The sequence below is a fragment of the Scyliorhinus canicula genome, chromosome 2 (genome assembly GCF_902713615.1).
Source record: "Scyliorhinus canicula chromosome 2, sScyCan1.1, whole genome shotgun sequence".
Classification (NCBI taxonomy): Eukaryota; Metazoa; Chordata; class Chondrichthyes; order Carcharhiniformes; family Scyliorhinidae; genus Scyliorhinus; species Scyliorhinus canicula.
The window spans coordinates 85,998,752-86,026,205 of record NC_052147.1 but is presented as its reverse complement, the minus strand read 5'-3'; the positions used below and the strand labels follow the sequence as shown (position 1 = coordinate 86,026,205).

Here is a 27,454-nt window from a genome sequence, read left to right as displayed (position 1 = left end):
TTGCTGCATAAGATAAAGATGCACGGCATTAAGGGTAAAGTAATAGCATGGATAGAGGATTGGTTAATTAATAGAAAGCAAAGAGTGGGGATTAATGGGTATTTCTCTGGTTGGCAATCAGTAGCTAGTGGTGTCCCTCAGGGATCCGTGTTGGGCCCACAATTGTTCACAATTTACATAGATGATTTGGAGTTGGGGACCAAGGGCAATGTGTCCAAGATTGCAGACGACACTAAGATGAGTGGTAAAGCAAAAAGTGCAGAGGATACTGGAAGTCTGCAGAGGGATTTGGATAGGTTAAGTGAATGGGCTAGGGTCTGGCAGATGGAATACAATGTTGATAAACGTGAGGTTATCCATTTTGGTAGGAATACAAGCAAAAGGGATTATTATTTAAATGGCAAAATTTTAAAACATGCTGCTGTGCAGAGAGACCTGGGTGTGCTGGTGCATGAGTCGCAAAAAGTTGGTTTACAGGTGCAACAGGTGATTAAGAAGGCAAATGGAATTTTGTCCTTCATTGCTAGAGGGATAGAGTTTAAGACTAGGGAGGTTATGCTGCAATTGTATAAGGTGTTAGTGCGGCCACACCTGCAGTATTGTGTTCAGTTTTGGTCTCCTTCCCTGAGAAAGGACGTACTGGCGCTGGAGGGTGTGCAGAGGAGATTCACTAGGTTAATCCCAGAGCTGAAGGGGTTGGACTACGAGGAGAGGTTGAGTAGACTGGGACTGTACTCGTTGGAATTTAGAAGGATGAGGGGGCATCTTATAGAAACATATAAAATTATGAAGGGAATAGATAGGATAGATGCGGGCAGGTTGTTTCCACTGGTGTGTGCAAGCAGAACTAGGGGGCATAGCCTCAAGATAAGGGGAAGTAGATTTAGGACTGAGTTTAGGAGGAACTTTTCACCCAAAGGGTTGTGAATCTATGGAATTCCTTGCCCAGTGAAGCAGTTGAGGCTCCTTCATTAAATATTTTTAAGGTAAAGATAGATTGTTTTTTTAAGAATAAAGGGATTAAGGGTTATGGTGTTCGGGCCAGAAAGTGGAGCTGAGTCCACAAAAGATCAGCCATGATCTCATTGAGTGGCGGAGGAGGCTCGAGGGGCCAGATGGTCTACTCCTGCTCCTAGTTCTTATGTTCTAGAAGAATGGGGGCTGGCGCTAGCCGAATTTCAGCAACTATTACTGGGAGGTCAACATAGCGATAATAAGGAAATGGATGGTGGATGCGGGGTCGGTTTGGGAGCGGATGGAGGCTGCTTCGTGCAGGGGCACTAGATTAGCAGCCCTGGTCACAGCGCCTCTGCTGCTCCCGCCGGCATGGTACTCCAACAACCAAATAGTAGTGGCGGCTCTTCGGATCTGGGGCCAGTGGAGGAGGCATGTAGGGGAGATAAGAGCATCGGTGTGGACCCCAATCTGCGGCAACCACCGATTTGCCCCGGGGAACATGGACGGGGGTATCGACTGTGGAGGAGGGCGGGGATTGTGAGGATTGGGGATCTGTTCCTGGAAGGGAGCTTTCCGAGCATGATGGCGCTGGAGGAGAAGTTTGGGCTGACGAGAGGAAACGACTTTAAGATACTTACAGGTGCGGGATTTTGTACGCAGACTGGTGCCGTCCTTCCCACGTCTCCCGCCGAAGGGGAGGCAGGACAGGGTAGTTTCACGGGGAGATGCGAGGCTAGGGTAGAGTAGAGTAGCAGAGACCTCCATCCAGTGGAATAAAAGGTGCAGGCGATTCTCCAGCCCCCCATCCCTCGTGACCAAACGAACCTCCACTTTTTACTGGGCCTGGTGAACTATTTTTTTCAACAAACAATTTTATTGAGGTATTTTGTGTCTTGACTTCTTTTTTTTTGTACTGTATAATGTCACTTTTTCTATATGCCTAAAATACCTCAATAAAATTGTTTGTTGAAAAAAATAGTTCACCAGGCTCAGTAAAAGGCGGTCGCGAGGGATGGGGGGCTGGAGAATCACCTGCACCTTTTCTTCCACTGGATGGAGGTCTCTGCTACCACCCGGTAGCCAAGATACGCGACTTCTGGTGCATGGAAAATGCATTTCTCCCCCGGAGGCGGACTCCTGCTGGAGGAAGCAGTTCTTTGGTTTTCGCCGAGGGACCATTAAAGGAGCTATGTCCCTTGGTTAGAGCAAAACGTCAAAACAGCACAGGAACAGGCCCTTCCGTCCCCAACCTGTGCCGACCATGGTACCTGCCTAAACTAAAACTGTCTGCACTTTCCGAGTCTTTATCATTCCATTCCCAGCCTATTCACATATTTGTCTAGATGTCCCTTAAATGCCACTATCATAGCTGCTCCCACCAGCTCCCCAGGCAGCGCGTTCCAGATATTTACCACCCCGTGTGTAAAAACCTTGCCTCGCACATCTGTTCTAAACTTATCCCCAGACATGTCAAACTGATGTCCCCGAGTACTTGACTCTCCTATCCTAAGAAAGAGCATCAGACTATCCACTCTGTCCATGCCACTCCTAATCTTGTTGACCTCTATCAGGTCGTCTCTCAACCTACATTGTTCCAGTGAGAACAGACCGAGTTTATCTAACCTCTCCTCATAGCTAATGCCCTCCAAACCAGGCAACACCCTCATATAATGCTTCTGAACCATCCGTTTACGGGCCAGAGAACCCCAAAGTGTATTATGGAGTTCACCTGACCCACAACTTTTAATAGATTGTGGTTATGGGGAGCACACGGCCCACTCTACAGGTGTGGTACAGCAGAAATGGAAAAGTATTTTTTAAAGCAAAATAATGTTTATTCTATGAACTGAAGTTAGCCTTTTTAAAACATACAGTGAACATCTTAGCAACCATCAATTCAAATACAACCCCCAAAGAATACAACACTAAGTAATCCTTAAGCTGTCCTTTTATCATCCATAAGACTTAAAACAAAACTTTTCACAGAAGCACATCAGTTAAAGCCACTACTGAGAGCAGTTTTAGTTTTAAATCACCAAAGGATTATACACAATATTCCAAATGAGGCCTAAGGTCATATACATCTGCAACATGACTTGCCAATTTTTATATTCAATGCCCCAAAGGCCAGCATGCCGTATGTCTTCTTGATCACCTTATCCATGTGCGTTGACACTTTCAGTGATCTGTGGACATGCATGCCCATATCTTCACGTGTTCCTGTTGCAAAGTCCCATGATGAGAACATTGTCCAGGTAGATGGCCATCCTTGGCAACCCTTGCAAGGTGTTCTCCATAACTTTGATTTGATTTAATTTGATTTATTATTGTCACATGTATCAATATACAGTGAAAAGTATTGTTTCTTGCATGCTGTACAAACAATGCATACTGCACATAGGGAAGGAAGGAGAGACTGCAGAATATAATGTTACAGTTATAGCAAGGTGTAGAGAAAAGATCAACTTAATACGAGGTGGATCCATTCAAAAGTCTGATGGCATTTGGGAAGAAGCTGTTCTTGACTCGGTTGGTACATGACCTCAAACTTTGGTATCTTTTTCCTGACGGAAGAAGGTGGAAGAGAGTATATCCGGGGTGCGTGGGGTCCTTAATTATGCTGGCTGCCTTTCTGAGGCAGCGGGAATTGTAGACAGAGTCAATGGATGGGAGGCTGGTTTGCGTGATGGACTGGGCTACATTCACGACCTTTTGTAGTTTCCTGCGGTCTTGGGCAGAGCAGGCTCCATACCAAGCTGTGATACAACCAGAAAGAATGCTTTCTATGGTGCATCTGTAGAAGTTGGTGAGTGGCATAGCTGACATGCCAAATTTCCTCAGTCTTCTGAGAAAGTAGAGTCGTTGGTGGGTTTTCTTAACTATAGCGTCAGCATGGGGGGGACCAGGATAGGCTGTTGGTGATCTGTACACCTAAAAACCTGAAGTTCTCGACCCTTTCTACTTTATTCTCATTGATGTAGACAGCGGCATGTTCTCCACTACGCTTCCTGAAGTTGATGACAATCTCCTTCGTTTTGTTGACATTGAGGGAGAGATTATTGTCGTCGCACCAGTTCATTAGATTCTCCATCTCATTCCTGTACTCTGTCTCATCATTGTTTGAAATCCGACCCACTACGGTGGTGTCATCAGCAAATTTGAAAATCATGTTGATGGAGAATTTGGCCACACAGTCATAGGTGTATAAGGAGTATAGTAGGAGGCTGAGGACACAGCCTTGTGGGGCACTGGTGTTGAGGATGATCGTGGAGGAGGTGTTGTTGCCTATCTTTACTGATTGTGGCCTGTGGGTGAGAAAGTTCAGGATCCAGTCGCAGAGGGAGGAGCCGAGGCCAAGGCCACGGAGTTTGAAGATGAGTTCCGTAGGAATGATGGTGTTGAAGGCTGAGCTGTAGTCGATAAATAGGAGTCTGACATAGGAGTCTTTGTTATCTAGGTGTTCCAGGGTAGAGTGCAGGGCCATGGAGATGGCGTCTGCTGTGGACTTGTTGCAGCAATAGGCGAACTGTTGTGGATCAAGGCAATCCGGGAGGCTAGAGTTGATTCGTGCCATGACTAACCTTTTGAAGCACTTCATGATGATGGATGTCAGAGCCACTGGACAATAGTCATTAAAGCACGCTGCTTGACTTTTTTTGGTACAGGGATGATGGTCATCTTCTTGAAGCAGATAGGGACCTCAGATTGTTGTAAAGAGAGGTTGAAAATGTCTGCAAATACACCCGCAAGCTGATCCGCGCAAGACCTGAGTGCTCGTCCGGGACCCCATCCGGGCCAGTGACTTTCCGTGAGTTGACCTTCGAGAAGGCTGCCCTGACGTCTGCCGTGGTGATCTCAGATACAAGTTCATCTGCGGCTTCTGGGGTGGAGGGCTCGCTCTTGCTGACCTCTTGCTCAAAGTGGGCATAGAGTGCGTTGAGCTCATCAGGAAAGGGTGCGTTGGAGCCAACGATTTTACATGCCATCATCTTGTAGTCCGTTATATCTTGCAGACCTTGCCATAGATGGCGGAGATCCGTGTGCTAGCCTGGGACTCGAGCTTGGTCCGGTACTGTCTTTTGGTATCTTTGACGGATTTCTTTCGATTCTATCTGGCTTTCTTGGAGAGGTCAGGTTCACCTGACCTGAACGCCTCAGACTTAGACCTCAGCAAGCAGTGGATATCCCTGTTCATCCAGGGTTTCCGGTTGGGAAACATGCGGATTTGCTTCTGGAATATTGCACAAGCCGAGGTGACTCCGAACGGCAACTGCGTATACTCGTACAATCCCGATGGATATTGATCGGACTCGGTCTGTGTCCATTCTCTGATCTGAGCTGTCACATATTTCCGGGAACTTGGCTCGAACACCAGCTGCAAGTACACACGGCTCATGTCCAATTTAGTGAACGTTTTTTCCGTCCCTGAGCCGGGCGTAGAGATTCTCGATCCAAGTGACCGGATAACGGTCAAGACGGGATACCTGGTTCACAGTCATTTTATAATCCCCACAGAGCTGCACCAACCCATCCAACTTCAGCACGGGGACTACAGGCGCAGCCCAATCGGCATAGTGGACAGGGCGAAAAATCCCCAGCTGCTCTAAACAGTCCAATTCCTGGTCTACATTGGCGCGAAGTGTGTACTGCACAGGGCAGGCATGGAAGTACCGGTACTGGGCATTTTCCACCACATTTATTGTGGCCATAGCTCCTTTAATGGTCCCGAGGCCCTCGGCGAAAACCAAAGGGAAGTTGGACAGCACTCCATCCGGTCCGCGGGAGTACATCTGGCACACGTGTTGCCAATCCAAATGTAGGTGACGCAGCCAATCACCAATAGGCCAGTCCCATTGACTCGGACTACCGCCAATGGTAGGCACGTGGACTGGTGTCCGTATGTCACAGGCACATGGGCAGTGCCCTCGATTTCCAAGGGCTCCCGGTATACGTGGCCAGTTGGGCCCCCGTGTCACGAAGCTCTCAAGGCTGATGGCCTGTCCGGATGGCGGTAATGGTACGAGGACTGACTACCGAAACTGCTGCTCCCGTATCCAGTTCCATCTTGGTGGGGTGTCCATTTCGCAGCAGCGTCACCCGGATTGGTGCCGTTCTGGGGCCAGTCACAACAGAACAGCCGTAGGGTTGGCTCCTCAGCTTCCAAGTCCTCCAGGAAATGTGTGCAGCCTCTTGGGGGAAATGGCGACTTGTTCGTGGCCATTTGTCTGTATTTATCTTTCTTTTTTGTAAAGGGAGTTCTCCCTCTCTTCCGCCATGCCCCATATCAATGTGTCCTTTTCCAGTGGTCTGTGTCACCATTATCGAGCGGAAAACCAAGGCTAAGAATGAGGCTCCGGACAATCGCGTGAGGGTGACTGTTTTTTATGCATGTTGCTGATTCTTTTGTATTCTTGAGTTGTCAATAAATTAAAAATATCCTCGGGCTTGTCACATGCAGGCTGTTTTTTTCTGAGCTCCAGCTGCTTCTGGCTGTAACCCTGCTTCTGGACCTGGTGTGTTATTCTGTGGACTGAGTTTCTTGTAGGTGCCTCTTCACCAACGTGTGGCTGTTGCTGGAGCTGGGGGAGGGGTGCGTGCGCTGGCTTGAGTGCTGGCAGCTTTGCCTTGTACTTAGAATCATAAAATAGAATCATAGAATCCCTAGAGTGCATAAGGAGGCTATTTGGCCCATCGAGTTGCACTGACCCTTTTGAATAAGCTACCCATTCACACTACCCCACCCTATCCCCGTAACCCTAACCTGCACATCAAGGAGCAATCATGGCCAATTCACCTAACCCGCACATCTTTGGACTGTGGGAGGAAACCAGAGCACCCGGAGGAAACCCACGCAGGCATGGGGAAAACGTGCAAACTCCACACAGACAGTGACCCAAGGCGGGAACTGAACCCGTTCCCTGGAGTTGTGAGGCAGCAATGCTAACCCCTTAGTTGTTTGTTGGGTGGCTTGTGGTTGCTCTGTATTTGTCTTTCTTTTTTGTAAAGGGGGTTCTCTCTCTCTTCCGCCATGCCCTATTTCGATGTGTCTTTTTCCGGTGATCTGTGCTGCTCGTTTGGGTGCCTTTCCACCAATGTGGGGTTACCGTTGGGGCGGGGGGAGGGGGGGCTTTGGTGGTGGTCGGTGTGTGCTGGCTTCAGACTGGTGGTCTTGGGTTTTTTTGGTGTCTTGTAACAGCTTTTAGCATATTACTGATTTTCATGTTTTTAGCATGTTGCTGATTCTTTTGTATTCTTCAGTTGTCAATAAACTTAAAATATCTGGAGGACGTGAAGGAGATGTTATAGAGCTCTGTCCCTGTAGGGGGTGGTAACAGTAACATGAGTGCAGCAAGTTGGGAATTCAGTTTCAAATTAATGCAAAAAACTGCCCCGGGGTGACACCCCGAGTCATCTGCTTAATACCCCAATCACCCCTTCGACACCCCAATTGCCCCCGACACTCAATGTTACAGCCCAAACCCCCTGACTAAACACCTCTGACACCGTGGTCACAACCCGACACCCTGGCCGGCCTCCTCACAACCTCAAATCTCCCCCCATCCTACAACCTTCGTCCAACCCCACCAACAACCCAAGTCACCCTGTCACACACCAACACTCCAGCTGCATGTTTGTAAATAGTGTTTGAAGTAAGATTAATTTAACACAAAACTCCACAACTCAGATGTGTCACACGTTCAGGCACGCTGATGGGGTGAGATTGATTTTGGGCAGAGGCACCGAATGGGCAAAATTCCAAAGGAAAGGCATGACCAGGCACAAAATAAAATGCAGATTCACTATTGCCTGTTTCCAGCTTTGGACAATGGCCAGCTGTGGAAAATGGACAATGACCAGCTGCAGAAAGTGGACACTGGCCAGTTGCAGAAAGTTGACAATAACCAGTTGCAGAAAGTTGACAATAACCAGTTGCAGAAAGTTGACAATAACCAGTTGCAGAAAGTTGACAATAACCAGTTGCAGAAAGTTGACAATAACCAATTGCAGAAAGTGGACAATGGCCATCTGTGGAAAGTGGACAATGACCAGCTGTGGAAAGTGGACAATGACCAGTTGCAGAAAGTGGACAATGACCAGCTGCAGAAAGTGGATAATGACCAGCTATGGAAAGTGGACAATGGCCAACTACAGAAAATAGACAATGACAAGCTGTGGAAAGTGGACAATGACCAGTTGCAGAAAGTGGACAATGACCAGCTACAGAAAGTGGGCAATGACCAACTACAGAAAGTGGAAAATGACCGACTACAGAAAGTGGACAATGACCAACTACAGAAAGTGGACAATGCCGAGCTACGGAAAGTGGACAATGACCAGCTGCAGAAAGAGGACAATGACTAGCTTCAGAAAGTTGATGATGACCAACTACAGAAAGTTGATAATGACCAGCTGCAGAAAGTGGACAATGACCAGCTACAGAAAGTGGACAATGACCAACTGCAGAAAGTGGACAATGACCAGCTACAGAAAGTGGACAATGACCAGCTACAGAAAGTGGACAATGACCAGCTACAGAAAGTGGACAATGACCAGCTACAGAAAGTGGACCATGACCAGCTACAGAAAGTGGACAATGACCAGCTACAGAAAGTGGACAATGACCAACTACAGAGTGGACAATGACCAACTACAGAAAGTGGACAATGACCAGCTACAGAAAGTGGACAATGGCCAACTGCAGAAAGTGGGAAATGACCAGCTACAGAAAGTGGACAATGACCAACTACAGAAAGTGGGCAATGACCAGCTGCGGAAAGTGGACAATGACCAACTGTGGAAAGTGGACAATGACCAGCTGCGGAAAGTGGGCAATGAACAGCTGCAGAAAGTGGACATTGACTAACTACAGAGATGTGGAAAATGACCAACTACAGAAAGAGGACAATGACCAACTACAGAAAGTGGACAATGACCAGCTGCAGAAAGTGGACAATAGCCAGCTGTGGAAAGTGGACAATGACCAACTACAGAAACAGGACAATGACCAACTACAGAGTGGACAATGACCAACTACAGAAAGTGGACAATGACCAGCTACAGAAAGTGGACAATGGCCAACTGCAGAAAGTGGGAAATGACCAGCTACAGAAAGTGGACAATGACCAACTACAGAAAGTGGGCAATGACCAGCTGCGGAAAGTGGACAATGACCAACTGTGGAAAGTGGACAATGACCAGCTGCGGAAAGTGGGCAATGAACAGCTGCAGAAAGTGGACATTGACTAACTACAGAGATGTGGAAAATGACCAACTACAGAAAGAGGACAATGACCAACTACAGAAAGTGGACAATGACCAGCTGCAGAAAGTGGACAATGACCAACTACAGAAAGTGGACAATGACCAGCTGTGGAAAGTGGACAATGACCAACTACAGAAACAGGACAATGACCAACTACAGAAAGTGGACAATGACCAGCTGCAGACAGTGGACAATGACCAACTATCGAAAGTGGACAATGACCAACTACAGAAACAGGACAATGACCAACTACAGAAAGTGGACAATGCCGAGCTCCGGAAAGTGGACACCGACCAGCTGTGGAAAGTGGACAATGACCAACTACAGAAAGTGGACAATGCCGAGCTCCGGAAAATGGACAATGCCGAGCTCTGGAGAGTGGGCAATGACCAGGTGCGGAAAGTGGACAATGACCAGCTTCAGAAAGTGGACAATGCCGAGCTCCGGAAAGTGGACAATGCCGAGCTCCGGAAAGGGGACAATGCCATGCTCCGGAAAATGGACAACGAACAACTTCAGAAAGTGACAATGACCAGCTGCAGAAGGTGGACAATGACCAACTTCAGAAAGTGACAATGACCAGCTGCAGAAGGTGGACAATGACCAACTACAGAAACAGGACAATGACCAACTACAGAAAGTGGACAATGATCAGCTTCAGAAAGTGGACAATGACCAGCTGCAGAAAGTGGACAATGACCAACTACAGAAAGTGGACAATGACCAGCTGCGGAAAGTGGACAATGATCAGCTGCAGAAAGTGGACAATGACCAGCTGTGGAAAGTGGACAATGACCAACTACAGAAACAGGACAATGACCAGCTACAGAAAGTGGACAATGACCAACTACAGAAAGTGGACAATGACCAGCTGCCGAAAGTGGACAATGACCAGCTGTGGAAAGTGGACAATGACCAACTACAGAAACAGGACAATGACCAATTACAGAAAGTGGACAATGACCATCTACAGAAAGTGGACAATGACCAACTACAGAAAGTAGACAATGTTGAGTTCCATAAAGTGGACAATGACCAGCTGCGGAAAGTGGACAATGACCAGCTGCAGAAAGTGGACAATGACCAGCTGCAGAAAGTGGACAATGACCAGCTACAGAAAGTGGACAATGACCAGCTGCAGAAAGTGGACAATGACCAGCTGCAGAAAGTGGACAATGACCAGCTGCAGAAAGTGGACAATGATCAGCTGCAGAAAGTGGACAATGACCAGCTGCAGAAAGTGGACAATGACCAACTACAGAAAGTGGACAATGACCAGCTTCAGAAAGTGGACAATGACCAGCTTCAGAAAGTGGACAATGACCAGCTTCAGAAAGTGGACAATGACCAGCTGCAGAAAGTGGGCAATGACCAGCTACAGAAAGTGGACAATGACCAGCTACAGAAAGTGGACACTGACCAGCTACAGAAAGTGGACAATGATGAGCTTCAGAAAGTGGGCAATGACCAGCTACAGAAAGTGGACAATGACCAGCTAGAGAAAGCGGACAATGACCAACTACAGAAAGTGGACAATGACCAGCTGCGGAAAGTGGACAATGATCAGCTGCAGAAAGTGGGCAATGACCAGCTGCGGAAAGGGGACACTGACCAGCTGTGGAAAGTGGACGATGACCAGCTGCAGAAAGTGGACAATGACCAGCTGCAGAAAGTGGACAATGATCAGTTGCAGAAAGTGGTCAATGATCAGTTGCAGAAAGTGGACAATGACCAGCTGCAGAAAGTGGACACTGACAGCTGTGGAAAGTGGACGATGACCAGCTGCAGAAAGTGGGCAATAATCAGTTGCAGAAAGTGGACAATGACCAGCTGCAGAAAGTGGACACTGACCAGCTGTGGAAAGTGGACGATGACCAGCTGCGGAAAGTGGACAATGGTCAGCTGCAGAAAGTGGACAATGATCAACAACAGAAAGTGGACAATGACCAACTACAGAAAGTGGATGCCAACCAGCTGCAGGGTCCATTTTCTGCAGCTGGCACTGTAGCACAGGGGTTAACACTGTTGCTTCACATTGCCAGGGTCCCAGGTTCGATTCCCGGCTTGGGTCACTGTCTGTGTGGAGTTTGCATGTTCTCCCCATGTCTGCATGGGTTACCTCCAGGAACTCCGGTTTCCTCCCACAGATTCGAAAGATGTGCTGTTAGGTTAATTGAATGATGTCCAGTGCAGACCGACATGGGGAAGCTCCAGAGGAAGAACTGGGGAAGCTGCAGAGCTTTGGTGCTTGGGTGGGTTTGGGGGCATAGAGTTCCTCTGTGACTCCTGTCAATGAAGATTTTGTTAGAGATTGCTGCCTTTCATAGAACATAGAACGATACAGAGCAGTACAGGCCCTTCGGCCCTCGATGTTGCACCGACATGGGAAGTCCAAAAACTAAAGGCCATCTAACCTACACTATCCCATTATCATCCATATGCTTATCCAATAAACTTTTAAATGCCCTCAATGTTGGCGAGTTCACTACTGTTGCAGGTAGGGCATTCCACGGCCTCACCACTCTTTGCGTAAAAAAAACCACCTCTGACCTCTGTCCTATATCTATTACCCCTCAATTTAAGGCTATGTCCCCTCGTGCTAGCCACCTCCATCCGCGGGAGAAGGTTCTCACTGTCCACCCTATCTAACCCTCTGATCATTTTGTATGCCTCTATTAAGTCACCTCTTAACCTTCTTCTCTCTAACGAAAACAACCTCACGTCCATCAGCCTTTTCTCATAAGATTTTCCCTCCATACCAGGCAACATCCTGGTAAATCTCCTCTGCACCCGTTCCAAAGCTTCCACGTCCTTCCTATAATGAGGCGACCAGAACTGTACGCAATACTCCAAATGCGGCCGTACTAGAGTTTTGTACAACTGCAACATGACCTCATGGCTTCTGACCCGTTCCAAAGCTTCCACGTCCTTCCTATAATGAGCGACCAGAACTGTACGCAATACTCCAAATGCTGGCCGTACTAGAGTAGAGTTTTGTACAACTGCAACATGACCTCATGGCTCCGGAACTCAATCCCTCTACCAATAAAGGCCAACACACCATAGGCCTTCTTCACAACCCTATCAACCTGGGTGGCAACTTTCAGGGATCTATGTACATGGACACCGAGATCCCTCTGCTCATCCACACTACCAAGAATTTTACCATTAGCCAAATATTCCGCATTCCTGTTATTCTTTCCAAAGTGAATCACCTCACACTTCTCCACATTAAACTCCATTTGCCACCTCTCAGCCCAGCTCTGCAGCTTATCTATGTCCCTCTGTAACCTGCAACATCCTTCTGCACTGTCTACAACTCCACCGACTTTAGTGTCGTCTGCAAATTTACTCACCCATCCTTCTGCGCCCTCCTCTAGGTCATTTATAAAAATGACAAACAGCAACGCCCCAGAACAGATCCTTGTGGTACGCCACTCGTAACTGAACTCCATTCTGAACATTTCCCATCAACCACCACTCTCTGTCTTCTTTCAACTAGCCAATTTCTGATCCACATCTCTAAATCACCCTCAATCCCCAGCCTCCGTATTTTCTGCAATAGCCGACCGTGGGGAACCTTATCAAACGCTTTACTGAAATCCATATACACCACATCAACTGCTCTACCCTCGTCTACCTGTTCAGTCACCTTCTCAAAGAACTCGATAAGGTTTGTGAGGCATGACCTACCCTTCACAAAACCATGCTGACTATCCCTAATCATATTATTCCTATCTAGATGATTATAAATCGTATCTTTTATAATCCTCTCCAAGACTTTACCCACAACAGACGTTAGGCTCACCGGCCTATAGTTACCGGGGTTATCTCTACTCCCCTTCTTGAACAAAGGGACCACATTTGCTATCCTCCAGTCCTCTGGCACTAATCCTGTAGCCAATGATGACATAAAAATCAAAGCCAAAGGCTCTGCAATCTCTTCCCTGGTTTCCCAGAGAATCCTAGGATAAGTCCCATCAGGCCCCGGGGACTTATCTATTTTCACCTTGTCCAGAATTGCCAACACTTCTTCCCTACGCACCTCAATCCCATCTATTCTAATAGCCTGGGTCTCAGCATTCTCCTCCACACTGCTAAATCGCTGGCTTTGAAAGCAGACCAAGGCAGGCCAGCAGCACGGTTCAATTCCCGTACCAGCCTCCCTGAACAGGCGCCGGAATGTGGCGACTAGGGGCTTTTCAGAGTAACTTCATTTGAAGCCTACTTGTGACAATAAGCGATTTTCATTTTTCATCTTTTTCCTGAGTGAATACTGACGAAAAGTATTCATTTAGTATCTCGCTTATCTCCTCCGCCTCCACACACAACTTCCCACCACTGTCCTTGACTGGCCCTACTCTTACCCTAGTCATTCTTTTATTCCTGACATACCTGTAGAAAGCTTTTGGGTTTTCCTTGATCCTACCTGCCAAAGACTTCTCATGTCCCCTCCTTGCTCGTCTTAGCTCTCTCTTTAGATCCTTCCTCGCTTCGCTGTAACTATCAAGCGCCCCAACTGAAACTTCACGCTTCATCTTCACATAGGCCTCCTTTTTCCTCTTAACAAGAGATTCCACTTCCTTGGTAAACAACGGTTCCCTCGCTCGACCCCTTCCTCCCTGCCTGACTGGTACGTACTGATCAAGAACACGCAATAGCTGTTCCTTGAACAAGCTCCACATATCTAGTGTGCCCAACCCTTGCAGCCTACTTCTCCAACCTACACATCCTAAGTCATGTCTAATGGCATCATAATTGCCCTTCCCCCAACTATAACTCTTGCATTGCGGGGTATACTTATCCCTTTCCATCACTAATGTAAAGGTCACCGAATTGTGGTCACTGTCTCCAAAGTGTTCACCTACCTCCAGATCTAACACCTGGCCTGGTTCATTACCCAAAACCAAATCCAATGTGGCCTCACCTCTTGTTGGCCTGTCAACATATTGTGTCAGGAAACCCTCCTGCACACATTGTACAAAGAACGACCCATCTAATGGGCAGCACGGTAGCATAGTGGTTAGCATTAATGCTTCACAGCTCCAGGGTCCCAGGTTCGGTTCCCGGCTGGGTCACTGTCTGTGCGGAGTCTGCACGTCCTCCCCGTGTGTGCGTGGGTTTCCTCCGGGTGCTCCGGTTTCCTCCCACAGTCCGAAGATGTGCGGGTTAGGTGGATTGGCCATGCTAAATTGCCCGTAGTGTCCTAAAAAGTAAGGTTAAGGGGGAGTTGTTGGGTTACGGGTATAGGGTGGATACGTGAGTTTGAGTAGGGTGGTCATTGCTCGGCACAACATCGAGGGCCGAAGGGCCTGTTCTGTGCTGTACTGTTCTAAATAATGTACTCGAACTATATCTTTTCCAGTCAATATTTGGAAAGTTAAAGTCTCCCATAACAACTACCCTGTTACTTTCGCTCTTTTCCAGAATCATCTTCGCCATCCTTTCCTCTACATCTCTAGAACTATTAGGTGGCCTATAGAAAACTCCCAGCAGGGTGACCTCTCCTTTCCTGTTTCTAACCTCAGCCCATACTACCTCGGAAGAAGAGTCCCCATCTTGCATCCTTTCTGCCACCGTAATACTGTCCTTGACTAGCAGCGCCACACCTCCCCCTCTTTTGCCCCCTTCTCTGACCTTACTAAAACACCTGAACCCCGGAACCTGCAACAACCATTCCTGTCCCTGCTCTATCCATGTCTCTGAAATGGCCACAACATCGAAGTCCCAGGTACCAACCCATGCTGCCAGTTCCCCTACCTTATTTCGTATACTCCTGGCATTGAAGTAGACACCTACCACCTACTTCAAACCACCTACCTGAACACTGGCACCCTCCTGCGAAGTCAAATCTGTGCTCCTGACCTCTATACTCTCAATCTCCCGTACCCCAAAACTACAATCCAGGTTCCCATGCCCCTGCTGAATTAGTTTAGCTTCTATATTTTGGTCCACGCATAAACTAGCTTTGCAGCAATAACACAAATATTACCAAATGGCTAATACACTGCAGCACATTATTTTGAGGTATTCACAAATGGACCTTTTTGTTTTAAAGTAAAACAGAAACAGTGCTCATTAAAAATGCATCATTTTTAGTTTAATAATTCTGATACTGAAGTGACTGTGATTAATATTAGCAATCTAATATTGTTACAATCTACATCAGATAATTAAAGGCTGACTATACACCTAACTATATTGGTCAACAGTTCACTGGGGCAAAGGTCATAATTTGTTCCTCTCCGTCATATAGCAAGAGATAGTTTGAAAAGTACCTTTGTTAAAATCCACATTTGATGGTAGTGTGCCTTTGCATACATGGTAGGGCAACAGTTTCAAAACTGTGTCCTCAAAGGAATTAAAAGGAGTGTTGTAATCAGGTTGCATAACAGAGCTCTGGTCCTTGCAGAACTTTTCAAGTAACCTGTTTGTGCCACAATTAAAAAAAGACAAACAGTTAGTAACACAGCTGAAAACAGATTATCGAGTTGATATCATATGGCCAGTGTCCAGTTGTGTACCTCAGGGATCTGTGCTGGGTCCCCTATTGTTTGTCATTCATAGAAATGACATAGATGACTTTGTGGGGGGTAAGATCAGTAAGTTTGCGGATGACACAAAGATTGGCCGGGTGGTTAACAGTGAGGTTGATTGTCTTGGGTTACAGGAAGATATAGACGGGATGGTCAAATGGCTGAAAAGTGGCTGATGAAATTTAACCCTGAAAAGTGTGAGGTGATACACTCTGGAAGGAATAACGTGACAAGGAAGTATTCAATGAATGGCCTGACACTGGGATGTTCCGAAGAACAAAGGGACCATGGCTATTTGTCGATGGATCACTGAAGGCAGATTAATAGGATGGCGAAAAAGGCATATGAGACACTTGCCTTTATCAATCGAGGCATAGATTTCAAAAGCAGGGAGGTCTTTGTTGGAGTTGTATATAACTTTGGTGAGGCCACAGCTGGAATACTGTGTGCAATTCTGGTCACCCATTATAGGAAGAATGTGATTGCACTGGAGGGATGCAGAGGCGAGTCACCACAATGTTGTCTGAGATGGAACATTTAAGTTATGAAGAGAGGTTGGATAGGCTTGGGTTGTTTTCGCTGGAGCAGAGAAGACTGAGGTGCAACCTGCTTGAGATGTACAAGATTATGAGGGGCATGTACAGAGTGGATAGGGAGCAGCTGTTCCCCTTAGTTGAATGGTCAGTTGCGAGGTGACGCACGTTCAAGGTGAGGTGTAGGTAGATTTAGCGGATTTGAGGAAAACCTTTTTACCCAGAGGGTGGTGATTGTCTGGAATGCACTGCCTGGGAGGGTGGTAAAGGCGGGTTGCCTCCCATCCTTTAAAAAGTACCTGGATGACACTTGGCATGTCATAACATTCAAGGCTATGGGTCAAGTGCTAGCAAATGGGATTAGGTAGGCAGGTCAGGAATTTTGCATGCATCAATGCAGACTTGATGGGCCGAAGGGCCTCCTCTGTGCTGTATTATTCTGTGATGGCTGTTTGTGGGAGCTTGCTGTACATGAATTGGCTGCTGTATTTTCTACACTGCAATGGTGACTATAACTCAAAGTCCTTCACTGGTTGTATAATGCTTTGGAACATCCTGAGGGTGTGAATGGTGCTGGTTGATGCACTTTCTCTTTTCACTTTTAAAAAACTTAATCCAGCAAATGTCCTCTATACTTCTGGATGAAGGGTCAATACCCAACAGTTCAGTTCACAATAATTGAACATGACAGCATAACACAAATTCCACTTCCCCGATTCTGTAGAATTTCGTATGCCAGACTATGAGCAGAACGTACATGTGCTGTATGGCTGGTCCATAAATTCACTGCTTCAAGCAAGTTGCATTTTGCGCAGGAGATATATTCAAGGTAGCTGGTTTAGAATCGTAAGAGTTCATTTGAAAAACTATTATTCTTTCATGGGATGTGGGCATATCCGACTAGGTTGGCATTTATTGGCCCGTCCTAATTGCCCTCAAAGGTGGTGGTAAGCTGCCTTCTTGAACTGCTGCAGTCCATCTGGTGAAGGTACACACATGATGTTCAGGAGGGAGTTCCAGGATTTTGACCGAGTGACAATGAAGGATTGTGAGTGACTGGGAGGGGAACCTCCAGGTGTGGTGAACCAATGCATATATCCTTCTAGGTGACAGAGGTCACAGGTTTGGAAGGTGTTGTTGAAGGAGCCTTGGTGAGTTGCAGTGCATCTTGTAGATAAAACATACTCTGTTGCCACTGTGCATCGGTAGTGGAGAGAGGATGAAGCACGGTAGCACAGTGAGTAGCACTGTTGCTTCACAGCGCCAGGGTCCCAGGTTCGATTCCCAGCTTGGGTCACTGTCTGTGTGGAATCTGCACGTTCACCCTGTGTCTGCTGGGTTTCCTCTGGGTGCTCCAGTTTCCTCCCACAAGTCCTGAAAGACGTGCTGTTCGGTGAATTGGACATTCTGAATTTTCCCTCTGTGTACTCGAACAGGCGCCAGAATGTGGCGACTAGGGGATTTTCATAGTAACTTCATTACAGTGTTAATGTAGGCCTACATGTGGCAATAAAGATTATTATTATTATCAAGTGGGCTGCTTTCTCCTGGATGTTGTGGACCATCCTCAATGTTGTTGGAGCTGCTCTCATGCTGGCGGGTGGAAACCATTCCATCACACTCCTGACTTGTGCCTGTAGATGGTGGATAGGCTTTTGTGAGTCAAGAGCTGAGTTCCTGACATCTGACCTGCTCTTCTCCCCACAGTATTTATATGGCTGGTCCAATTCAGTTTCTGGTCAATGGTGATCCCCAGGATGCTGATAGTAGGGGATTCAGATATGACAATGCCTTTGAATGTCAAAGAAACTTGATTGGATTCTTTCTTGTTGGAGATGGTCATTGCCTGGCATCTGTGTGGTGCAAATGTCATCACTTGTCAGCCCAAGCCAGAATGTTGTCCAGGTCTTGCTATATATGGACATGGACTGCTTCAATATCTGAGAAGCCATGAATGGCGCTGAACATTGTGCAATCATCAGCAAAGATCGCCATTTCTGACCATCTCATGGAGCGAAGGTTAAACTCTCAGAAACTCCCTGTAGCAATGTCCTGAAGCTGAGGTGATTTACCTCTAACCATAGCAACCATCTTCCGAGGTTGCTAGGTGTGACTCCAACCAGATTTCCGATTGCCATTTGAGTTCAGTTTTGCAAGGGTTCCTTAATACCACACTCGATCAAATGCTATCTTGATGTCAATGGCAGTCACCCTTGCCTGACCTCTTGAGTTCAGCTCTACTGTCCATTTTTTTGGACCAATGATATTGTGATCAATGTAGGAATTTCAGATATATTGTATTGTAGGTATTGCATGCAGTAAGGGTTAAAAGCCTGGGTTGTGTGTATGACTGCTGCAGTAGTGTTTTTTAAAGAATCCTGGTTTTGAAAGGTTTTGAGAGCCAGAGTTGCAATTAAGGCATCATAAAAGCTTGGGCTAATGGAATTGTGTTTGGATTAAGAGGGTTCCATGTGGAGTTAATTAGATACATTGTGTTTCAGCTAGGTATGGTGAGGTAATTAGATAGAACAGTACAGCACAGAACAGGCGCTCCGGCCCTCGATGTTGTGCCGAGCAATGATCACCCTACTCAAACCCACGTATCCACCCTATACCCGTAACCCAACAATCCCCCCCCCCCCTTAGCCTTACTTTTTAGGACACTACGGGCAATTTAGCATGCCCAATCCACCTAACCCGCACATCTTTGGACTGTGGGAGGAAACCGGAGCACCCGGAGGAAACCCACGCACACACGGGGAGGACGTGCAGACTCCGCACAGACAGTGACCCAGCCGGGAACCGAACCTGGGACCTTGGAGCTGTGAAGCATTTATGCTAACCACCATGCTACCGTGCTGCCATGGGAGGAGCTACAATATAATGTATTTTGCAGAAAAAACAGTTCAGTTGAACATAGAACATTACTGCGCAGTACAGGCCCTTCGGCCCTCAATGTTGCGCCGTCCTGTGAAACCCCTCTAAAGTCATTCTACACTATTCCCTTATCGTCCATATGCCTATCCAATGACCATTTGAATGCGTTTAGTGTTGGCGAGTCCACTACTGTTGCAGGCAGGGCATTCCACGCCCTTACTACTCTCTGAGTAAAGAACCTACCTCTGACATCTGTCCTATATCCATCTCCCCTCAATTTAAAGCTATGTCCCCTCATGCTGGACATCACCATCCAAGGAAAAAGGCTCTCAATGTCCACCCTATCTAATCCTCTGATCATCTTGTATGCCTCAATTAAGTCACCTCTTAACCTTCTTCTCTCTAACGAAAACAGCCTCAAGTCCTTCAGCCTTTCCTGATAAGATCTTCCCTCCATACCAGGAAACAACCTTGTAAATCTCCTCTGTACCCTTTCCAATGCTTCCACATCCTTCCTATAATGTGGTGACCAGAACTGCACGCAATACTCCAAATGTGGCCGCACCAGAGTTTTGTACAACTGCAACATGATATAATGGCTCCGAAACTCAATTCCTCTACCAATAAAAGCTAACACACCGTACGCCTTCTTAACAACCCTCTCAACCTAGATGGCAACTTTCAGCGATCTATGGACATGGAAACTGAGATCTCTCTGCTCATCCACACTACCAAGAATCTTACCATTAGCCCAGTACTCGGTCTTCCTGTTATTCCTTCCAAAATGAATCACCTCACACTTTTCTGCATTAAACTCCATTTGCCACCTGTCAGCCCAGCTCTGCAGCTTATCTATGTCCCTCTATAACTTGTAACATCCTTCTGCACTGTCCACAACACCACCGACTTTAGTGTCATCTGCAAATTTACTCACCCATCCTTCTACGCCCTCCTCCAGGTCATTTATAAAAATGACAAACAGCAGCGGCCCCAAAACAGATCCTTGTGGTACACCACTAGTAACTGGACACAAGTCAGAACATTTCCCATCAACCACCACCCTTTGTCTTCTATCAGCTAGCCGATTTCTGATCCAAACTGCTAAATCACCCTGAATCCCATGCCTCTGTATTTTCTACAATAGCCTACCGTGGGGAACCTTACCAAATGCTTTACTGAAATCCATATACACATCAACTGCTTTACCCTCATCCACCTGTTTGGTCACCTTCTCGAAGAACTCAATGAGGTTTGTGAGGCACGACCTACCCTTCACAAAACCATGTTGACTATCTCTAATCAAATTATTCCTTTCCAGATGATTATACATCCTATCTCTTATAAACCTTTCCAAGACTTTGCCCACTACAGAAGTAAGGCTCACTGGTGTTTATGTTACCGGGTTATCTCTACTCCCCTTCTTGAACAAGGGGACAACATTTGCTATCCTCCAGTCTTCTGGCATTATTCCTGTAGACAAAGATGACTTAAAGATCAAAGCCAAAGGCTCAGCAATCTCCTCCCTAGCTTCCCAGAGAATCCTAGGATAAATCCCATCCGGCCCAGGGGACTTATCTATTTTCACACTTTCCAGAATCAGTTGAGTTCTAAATTGGGATGTGGGCAGAGGTCAAGCATCTGCTGTCACTGCAGTTCAGTTAAAGATATGTCTGTCGACAGATTAGCAGTTTCTTTCCAAGCAGTTCAGAATTGTGTGGATGGAGGATGTGTTGAAACAAGCGGAGAAGCAGCTTCTGAAGAAATACAGCCAGAGTTTCTGCATGGTTCTGACAGGAACAGACATGTTCCTGTGAAAATGAGAGATAGAAATGGCAAGATTAGGGAACCATGGATGACGGGTGGAATTGTGAGACTAGCTAAGATGAAAAAGGAAGCATACATAAGATCGAGGCGACTCAAAACTGATGAAGCTTTGGAGAAATATCGGGAAAGTAGGACAAATCTCAAACGCGCAATAGAGGGCTAAAAGGGGTCATGAAATATCTTTGGCTAACAGGGTTAAGGAAAATCCTAAAGCCTTTTATTCGTATATAAGGAGCAAGAGGGTAACTAGAGAAAGGATTGGCCCACTCAAAGGCAAAAGAGGGAATTTATGCGTGGAGTCAGAGGAAATGAGTGAGCTTCTTAATGAGTACTTTGCATCGGTATTCACCAAGGAGAGGGACATGATGGATATTGAGGCTAGGGATGGATGTTTAAATACTCTAGGTCATGTCGGCATAAGGAAGGGGGAGATTTTGGGTATTCTAAAAGGCATTAAGGTGGACAAGTCCCCAGGACCGGATGGGATCTATCCCAGGTTACTGAGGGAAGCGAGGGACGAAACAGCTGGGGCCTTAACAGATATCTTTGCAGCATCCTTGAGCACGGGTGAAGTCCCGGAGGACTGGAGAATTGCTAATGTTGTCCCTCTGTTTAAGAAGGGTAGCAGGGATAATCCAGGGAATTATAGACCTGTGAGCTTGACGTCAGTGGTAGGCAAACTGTTGGAGAAGATACTGAGGGATAGGATCTATTCACATTTGCAAGAAAATAGACTTGTCAGTGATAGGCAGCATGGTTTTGTGCAGGGAAGGTCGTGTCTTACAAACCTAATAGAATTCTTTGAGGAAGTGACAAAGTTAATTGATGAGGGAAGGGCTGTTGATGTCATATACATGGACTTCAGTAAGGCGTTTGATAAAGTTTCCCATGGCAGGTTGATGGAAAGAGTGAAGTCATATGGGGTTCAGGGTGTACTAGCTAGATGGATAAAGAACTGGCTGGGTAACAGGAGACAGAGAGTAGTGGTGGAAGGGAGTGTCTCAAAATGGAGAAAGGTGACTAGTGGTGTTCCACAGGGATCCGTGCTCGGACCACTGTTGTTTGTGATATGCATAAATGATCTGGACGAAGGTATAACTGGTCTGATGAGCAAATTTGCAGATGATACTAAGATTGGTGGAGTTGCAGATAGCGAGGTGGACTGTCAGAGAATACAGCAAAATATAGATAGATTGGAGAGTTGGGCAGAGAAATGGCAGATGGAGTTCAATCCAGGCAAATGCGAGATGATGCATTTTAGAAGATCTAACTCAAGGGGCTGTTTAGCACACTGGGCTAAATCGCTGGCTTTGAAAACAGACCAAGCAGGCCAGCAGCATGGTTCGATTCCCGTAACAGGCTCCCTGGACAGGTGCCGGAATGTGGCGACTCGGGGCTTTTCACAGTAACTTCATTGAAGTCTACTCGTGACAATTAGCGATTTTCATTTCATTTCATTTTCAAGAGCAGACTATATGGTCAATGGAAGAGTCCTCGGAAAAATTGATGTACAGAGAGATCTGGGAGTTCAGGTCCATTGTACACTGAAGGTGGCAACGCAGGTTGATAGAGTGGTCAAGAAGGCATACACAGCATGCGTGCCTTCATCGGACGGGGTATTGAGTACAAGAGTCGGCAGGTCATGTTACAGTTGTATCGGACTTTGGTTAGGCCACATTTGGAATACTGCGTGCAGTTCTGGTCGCCACATTACCAGAAGGATGTGGATGCTTTAGAGAGAGTGCAGAGGAGGTTCACCAGGATGTTGCCTGGTATGGAGGGTGCTAGCTATGAAGAAAGGTTGAGTAGATTAGGATTGTTTTCATTGGAAAGACGGAGGTTGAGGGGAGACCTGATTGAGGTCTACAAAATTATGAGAGGTATGGACAGGGTGGATAGCAACAAGCTTTTTCCAAGAGTGGGGGTGTCAATTACAAGGGGTCACAATTTCAAGGTGAGAGGGGAAACGTTTAAGGGAGATGTGCGTGGAAAGTTTTTTACGCAGAGGGTGGTGGGTGCCTGGAATGCTTTGCCAGCGGAGGTGATAGAGGCGGTTACGATAGCATCATTTAAGATGCATCTGGACAGATATATGAACGGGTGGGGAACAGAGAGAAGTAGACCTTGGAAAATAGGCAACAGGATCTGGATCGGCGAAGGCTGGGAGGGCCGAAGGGCCTGTTCCTGTGCTGTAATTTTCTTTGTTCTTTGTTTGGAATCAAGCTTATCTCTTACAAGTCTCAAACTAGAGTATCTTGACATCTCTGTACAGCGGGCATTCCTGAATGCTAATTGTATTGAAAGTGGATTGAGAGTGGAGATAGTTTTGTTGCTCAAGTGGGACTAAAGATAGCAGTTAAGGGTTATTGTGCCACTGTAATGATTAGCATTGTTTAAGCAGTAATAGTAAGCTATTTTCCTTGTGTGATACATAGATACATAGAAGATAGGAGCAGGAGAGGCCTTTTGGCCCTTCGAGCCTGCACCGCCATTCATCACGATCATGGCTGATCATCCAACTCAATAGCCTAATCCTGCTTTCTCCCCATAGCCTTTGATCCCATTCTCCCCAAGTGCTATATCCAGCCGCCTCTTGAATATATTCAAGGTTTTAGCATCAACTACTTCCTGTGGTAATGAATTCCACAGGCTCACCACTCATCGTGTGAAGAAATGTCTCCTTATATCTGTCCAAAATGGTTTACCCGGAATCCTCAGACTGTGATCCCTGGTTCTGGACACACCCATTATTGGTAACATCTTCGCTGCATCTACCCTGTCTAGTCCCATTAAAATTTTATAAGTCTCTATGAGATCCCCCCTCATTCCTCTGAACTCCAACGAGAACAATCCCAACCTAGTCAATCTCTGCTCCATATGATAGTGCCGCCATCCTAGAATCACTGGTAAACCTTCGCTGCACTCCCTCGAGAGCAAGAACATCCTTCCTCAGAGAAGGAGACCAAAACTGCACACAATACTCCAGGTGTGGCCTCACCAAGGCCATGTATAATTACAGCAACACATCCCTGTTTCTATACTCTAAATCTCTCGCAATGAAGGCCAACATACCATTAGCCTTCTTTACCGCCTGCTGCATCTGCATGCTTACCTTCAGCAAATGGTGCACAAGACACCCAGGTCCCGCTGTACACTCCCCTCTCCCAATTTACAACCATTCCGGTAGTAATCTGCCTTCCTGTTTTTGCTTCCAAAGTGAATAACCTCACACTTATCCAAATTATACTGCATCTGCCATTGGTTTGCCCACTCGCCCAACCTGTCCAGATCATGCTGTAGGATCCTTACATCCTCATCATAATTCACATTATTTTACATAAAGATATTTTAATACTGTGTTAGTAATACAGTTTGTTTTAATATACCATATCCCTATTTTGCGTGAAATCACTCCTGGACGGAGTTATCCTTTCTTCACAGTCTTACAAAATGAAAATAATAATTGGGGTTTTTGTCCAGCATCCTAGCCATTGTTGGGTCTGGCCTGGGATTGTAATAATATAATGAGATCAGGATATAAATGGCCCTGGCGAAACCCAAACAGAGCATGAGTGAGTAGGTTATTGCTGAATAAGTGCTGCTTGATAGCACTGATGACGACAGCTTCATTCACTTTGTTGATGATTGAGAATAGACTGCTTCGGTGATAATTGGCTGTTTTGGATTTGTATTGCTTTTCGTGGACAGGCATACCTGTGCAATTTTCCACATTACCGGTTAGATGCCAGTATTGTAGCTTTACTGGAACAGCTTGGCTAGAGGTGCAGCTATTTCTGGATCACAAGGCTTCGGGAACATTGCCAAAATACATCAGAGCCCAGAGCCTTTGCAGTATCCAGTGCCTTCGGCTTTTTCTTGATATCACATGGGGTGAATCAAATTGGCTGAAGATGGAATCTGTGATGTTGGGCCAGCAGGAAAAGGCCGAGATGGATCATCTAGTTGGCAATTCTGGCTGAAGAGTGTTGTGAATGCTGCAGCCGTGACTTTTGCACTGATGTGCTGGGCTCCCACATCATTGAGGATATTTGTAGAGCCTCCTCCTCCTGTTTGTTGTTTAATTGTATGCCACCATTCAAGGCTGGGTGTGGCAGGACTGCAGAGCTTATGTCTGATCCTTTGGTTTTGGAATATTACATGTCTATTACATGCTTCTTCTGCTGCTTAGCATGCAAGTAGTCCTGTGGTGTAGGTTCATCAGGTTGACACCTCATTTTTAGGTATGCCTGATGCTGCTCCTGGCATGTCCTCCTGCATTCTTCTTTGAGCTAGGGTTGATCTCCCGGCTTGATGGTAATGGAAGAGTGGGGGATATGACGAGACACAAAGTTACAGATTGTGGTTGAATATGATACTGCTGCTGATGGCCCACATGATCTGTTTTGAAATCTATCCTCTTTAGCACTTTCATAGTGCTACACAACACGATTGAGGGTACCCTCAATGTAAAGGTGGAACTTTGTCCTATTTGGCCAATCGTGTAGGAACATAGGAACGTTCAGGAGTAGGCCATTTGGCCCCTCAAACCTGCTTAACCATTCAGCTAGATCGTGGCAGATCTTTTATCTCAACGTCAACTTCTTACATTATCCTCGTATCCTTGGATGTCATTGGTATCCAGAAATCTATTGACCTCTGGTTTAACCATACTCAATGACTGTCTTTTCTGTGCTGACTCTTTGAGAGAGCTGTTGCATTAATTACAGGGCTCCTTCTCTTCCATAGTTCTGTGATTATTTTCCCTTCATTCGTGGGGCAGCACGGTAGCATTGTGGATAGCACAATTGCTTCACAGCTCCAGGGTCCCATGTTCGATTCCGGCTTGGGTCACTGTCTGTGCGGAGTCTGCACATCCTCCCCGTGTGTGCGTGGGTTTCCTCCGGGTGCTCCGGTTTCCTCCCACAGTCCAAAGATCTGCAGGTTAGGTGGATTGGCCATGATAAATTGCCCTTAGTGTTCAAAATTGCCCTTAGTGTTGGGTGGGGTTACTGGGTTATGGGGATAGGTGTTGACCTTGGGTAGGGGGCTCCAGTGCAGACTCGATGGGTCAAATGGCCTCCTTCTGCACTGTAAATTCTGTAATAAGTGGGAAGCACTGATGAATTTTCTATTATTTCTGTTGTTTAAGCACTGGAAATCCATTTGATGCTCAACCCAACTACTCAGTCAAGACCAAGCATAATTAGACACTGGGGTACCAATTCAACTCACCCAGTCTGCAGCATAGTCTGCTGCATGAATATTCCAAAGTGCTGTGTCGTCTCAGAACTATTATTCTCACATATCCGGGGCAGCAGGGTAGCATGGTGGTTAGCATAAATGCTTCACAGCTCCAGGGTCCCAGGTTCGATTCCCGGCTGGGTCACTGTCTGTGTGGAGTCTGCGCGTCCTCCCCCTGTGTGAGTGGGTTTCCTCCGGGTGCTGCGGTTTCCTCCCACAGTCCAAAGATGTGCGGGTTAGGTGGATTGGCCATGCTAAATTGCCCGTAGTGTCCTAATAAAAGTAAGGTTAAGGGGGGGGTTGTTGGGTTACGGGTATAGGGTGGATACGTGGGTTTGAGTAGGGCGATCATGGCTCGGCACAACATTGAGGGCCGAAGGGCCTGTTCTGTGCTGTACTGTTCTCTGTTCTATGTTCTATCTGATTCTAGTCAGTTTCAAGAAGCCAGTGAGGTAGGTGGATTATTTTAAGGTACTTTGTGCAAAATAATGGGAGTAAAACTTGAAATACATGCACAAAGAACAAACAGTTTTGGACAGAGTTGATGCACTTACATGTCTCCTCTGTTTATAGTGGTTGTTGCTGACTGCTTCAAATTTCCAACTGGTTCTTCAAACTGCAAGATTCAAATATAAAATATTTTAAAAATGTAACAGAATAAAAATGCCTTCTTTTCAATGACTCGCTGGAATTTGCACACAAGACATTTTCAGCAAATTTACAATTATTGCTGAAAAAAGAGACATACTATTGAAGTTTTCTTTGGACTCATCAGAGCTGCTCTTAAGATAAACCAACAGTAAAGGCAACAACTTATACTGCACGAGAGGTGCTGACTGGTTGGTAACTGGACTCTAATTGGCAGGGGCATTTACAGACAGAAGGAGCATGTCCACGCATTTCTGTCCCCCAATCTGTTTAGTTGAAAAAGGCGCAATCAATCATGGAATCGCTACAGTGCAGAAAGAGGCCACTTGGCCCATCGAGTCACCACTGACCATCTGGCCCAATCCCCCACTCTATCCCCATAACACCACCTGGGGGCAATTTAGCATATCCAATCCACCTAACCTGCACATCTTTGGACTGCGGGAGGAAACAAGAGCACCCGGAAGAAACCCACGCAGACAGGGGGAGAATGTGTAAACTCCACACAGACAGTTACCGGAAGTCAGAATCGAACCCGGGGACTCTGGGTGAGGCAACAGTGCTAACCACTGTGT

The 27,454-nt window shown here is 46.5% G+C and overlaps 1 protein-coding gene across 11 annotated transcripts in view; it reads right to left on the bottom strand.

The window, feature by feature from the left end:
- Positions 1-27,454, bottom strand: part of LOC119955584 (BRD4-interacting chromatin-remodeling complex-associated protein-like) — a 358,633-nt gene that overhangs the window by 46,162 nt on the left and 285,017 nt on the right. For all 11 annotated transcript variants that reach the window (XM_038781953.1, XM_038781963.1, XM_038781974.1 and 8 more), the window contains 2 exons: positions 26,786-26,847; positions 15,499-15,647 (listed from right to left, as the gene is read on the bottom strand). In XM_038781953.1, the coding sequence (XP_038637881.1) occupies positions 15,499-15,647; positions 26,786-26,847 (211 nt within the window). The remainder of the gene's footprint in view (positions 1-15,498; positions 15,648-26,785; positions 26,848-27,454) is intronic.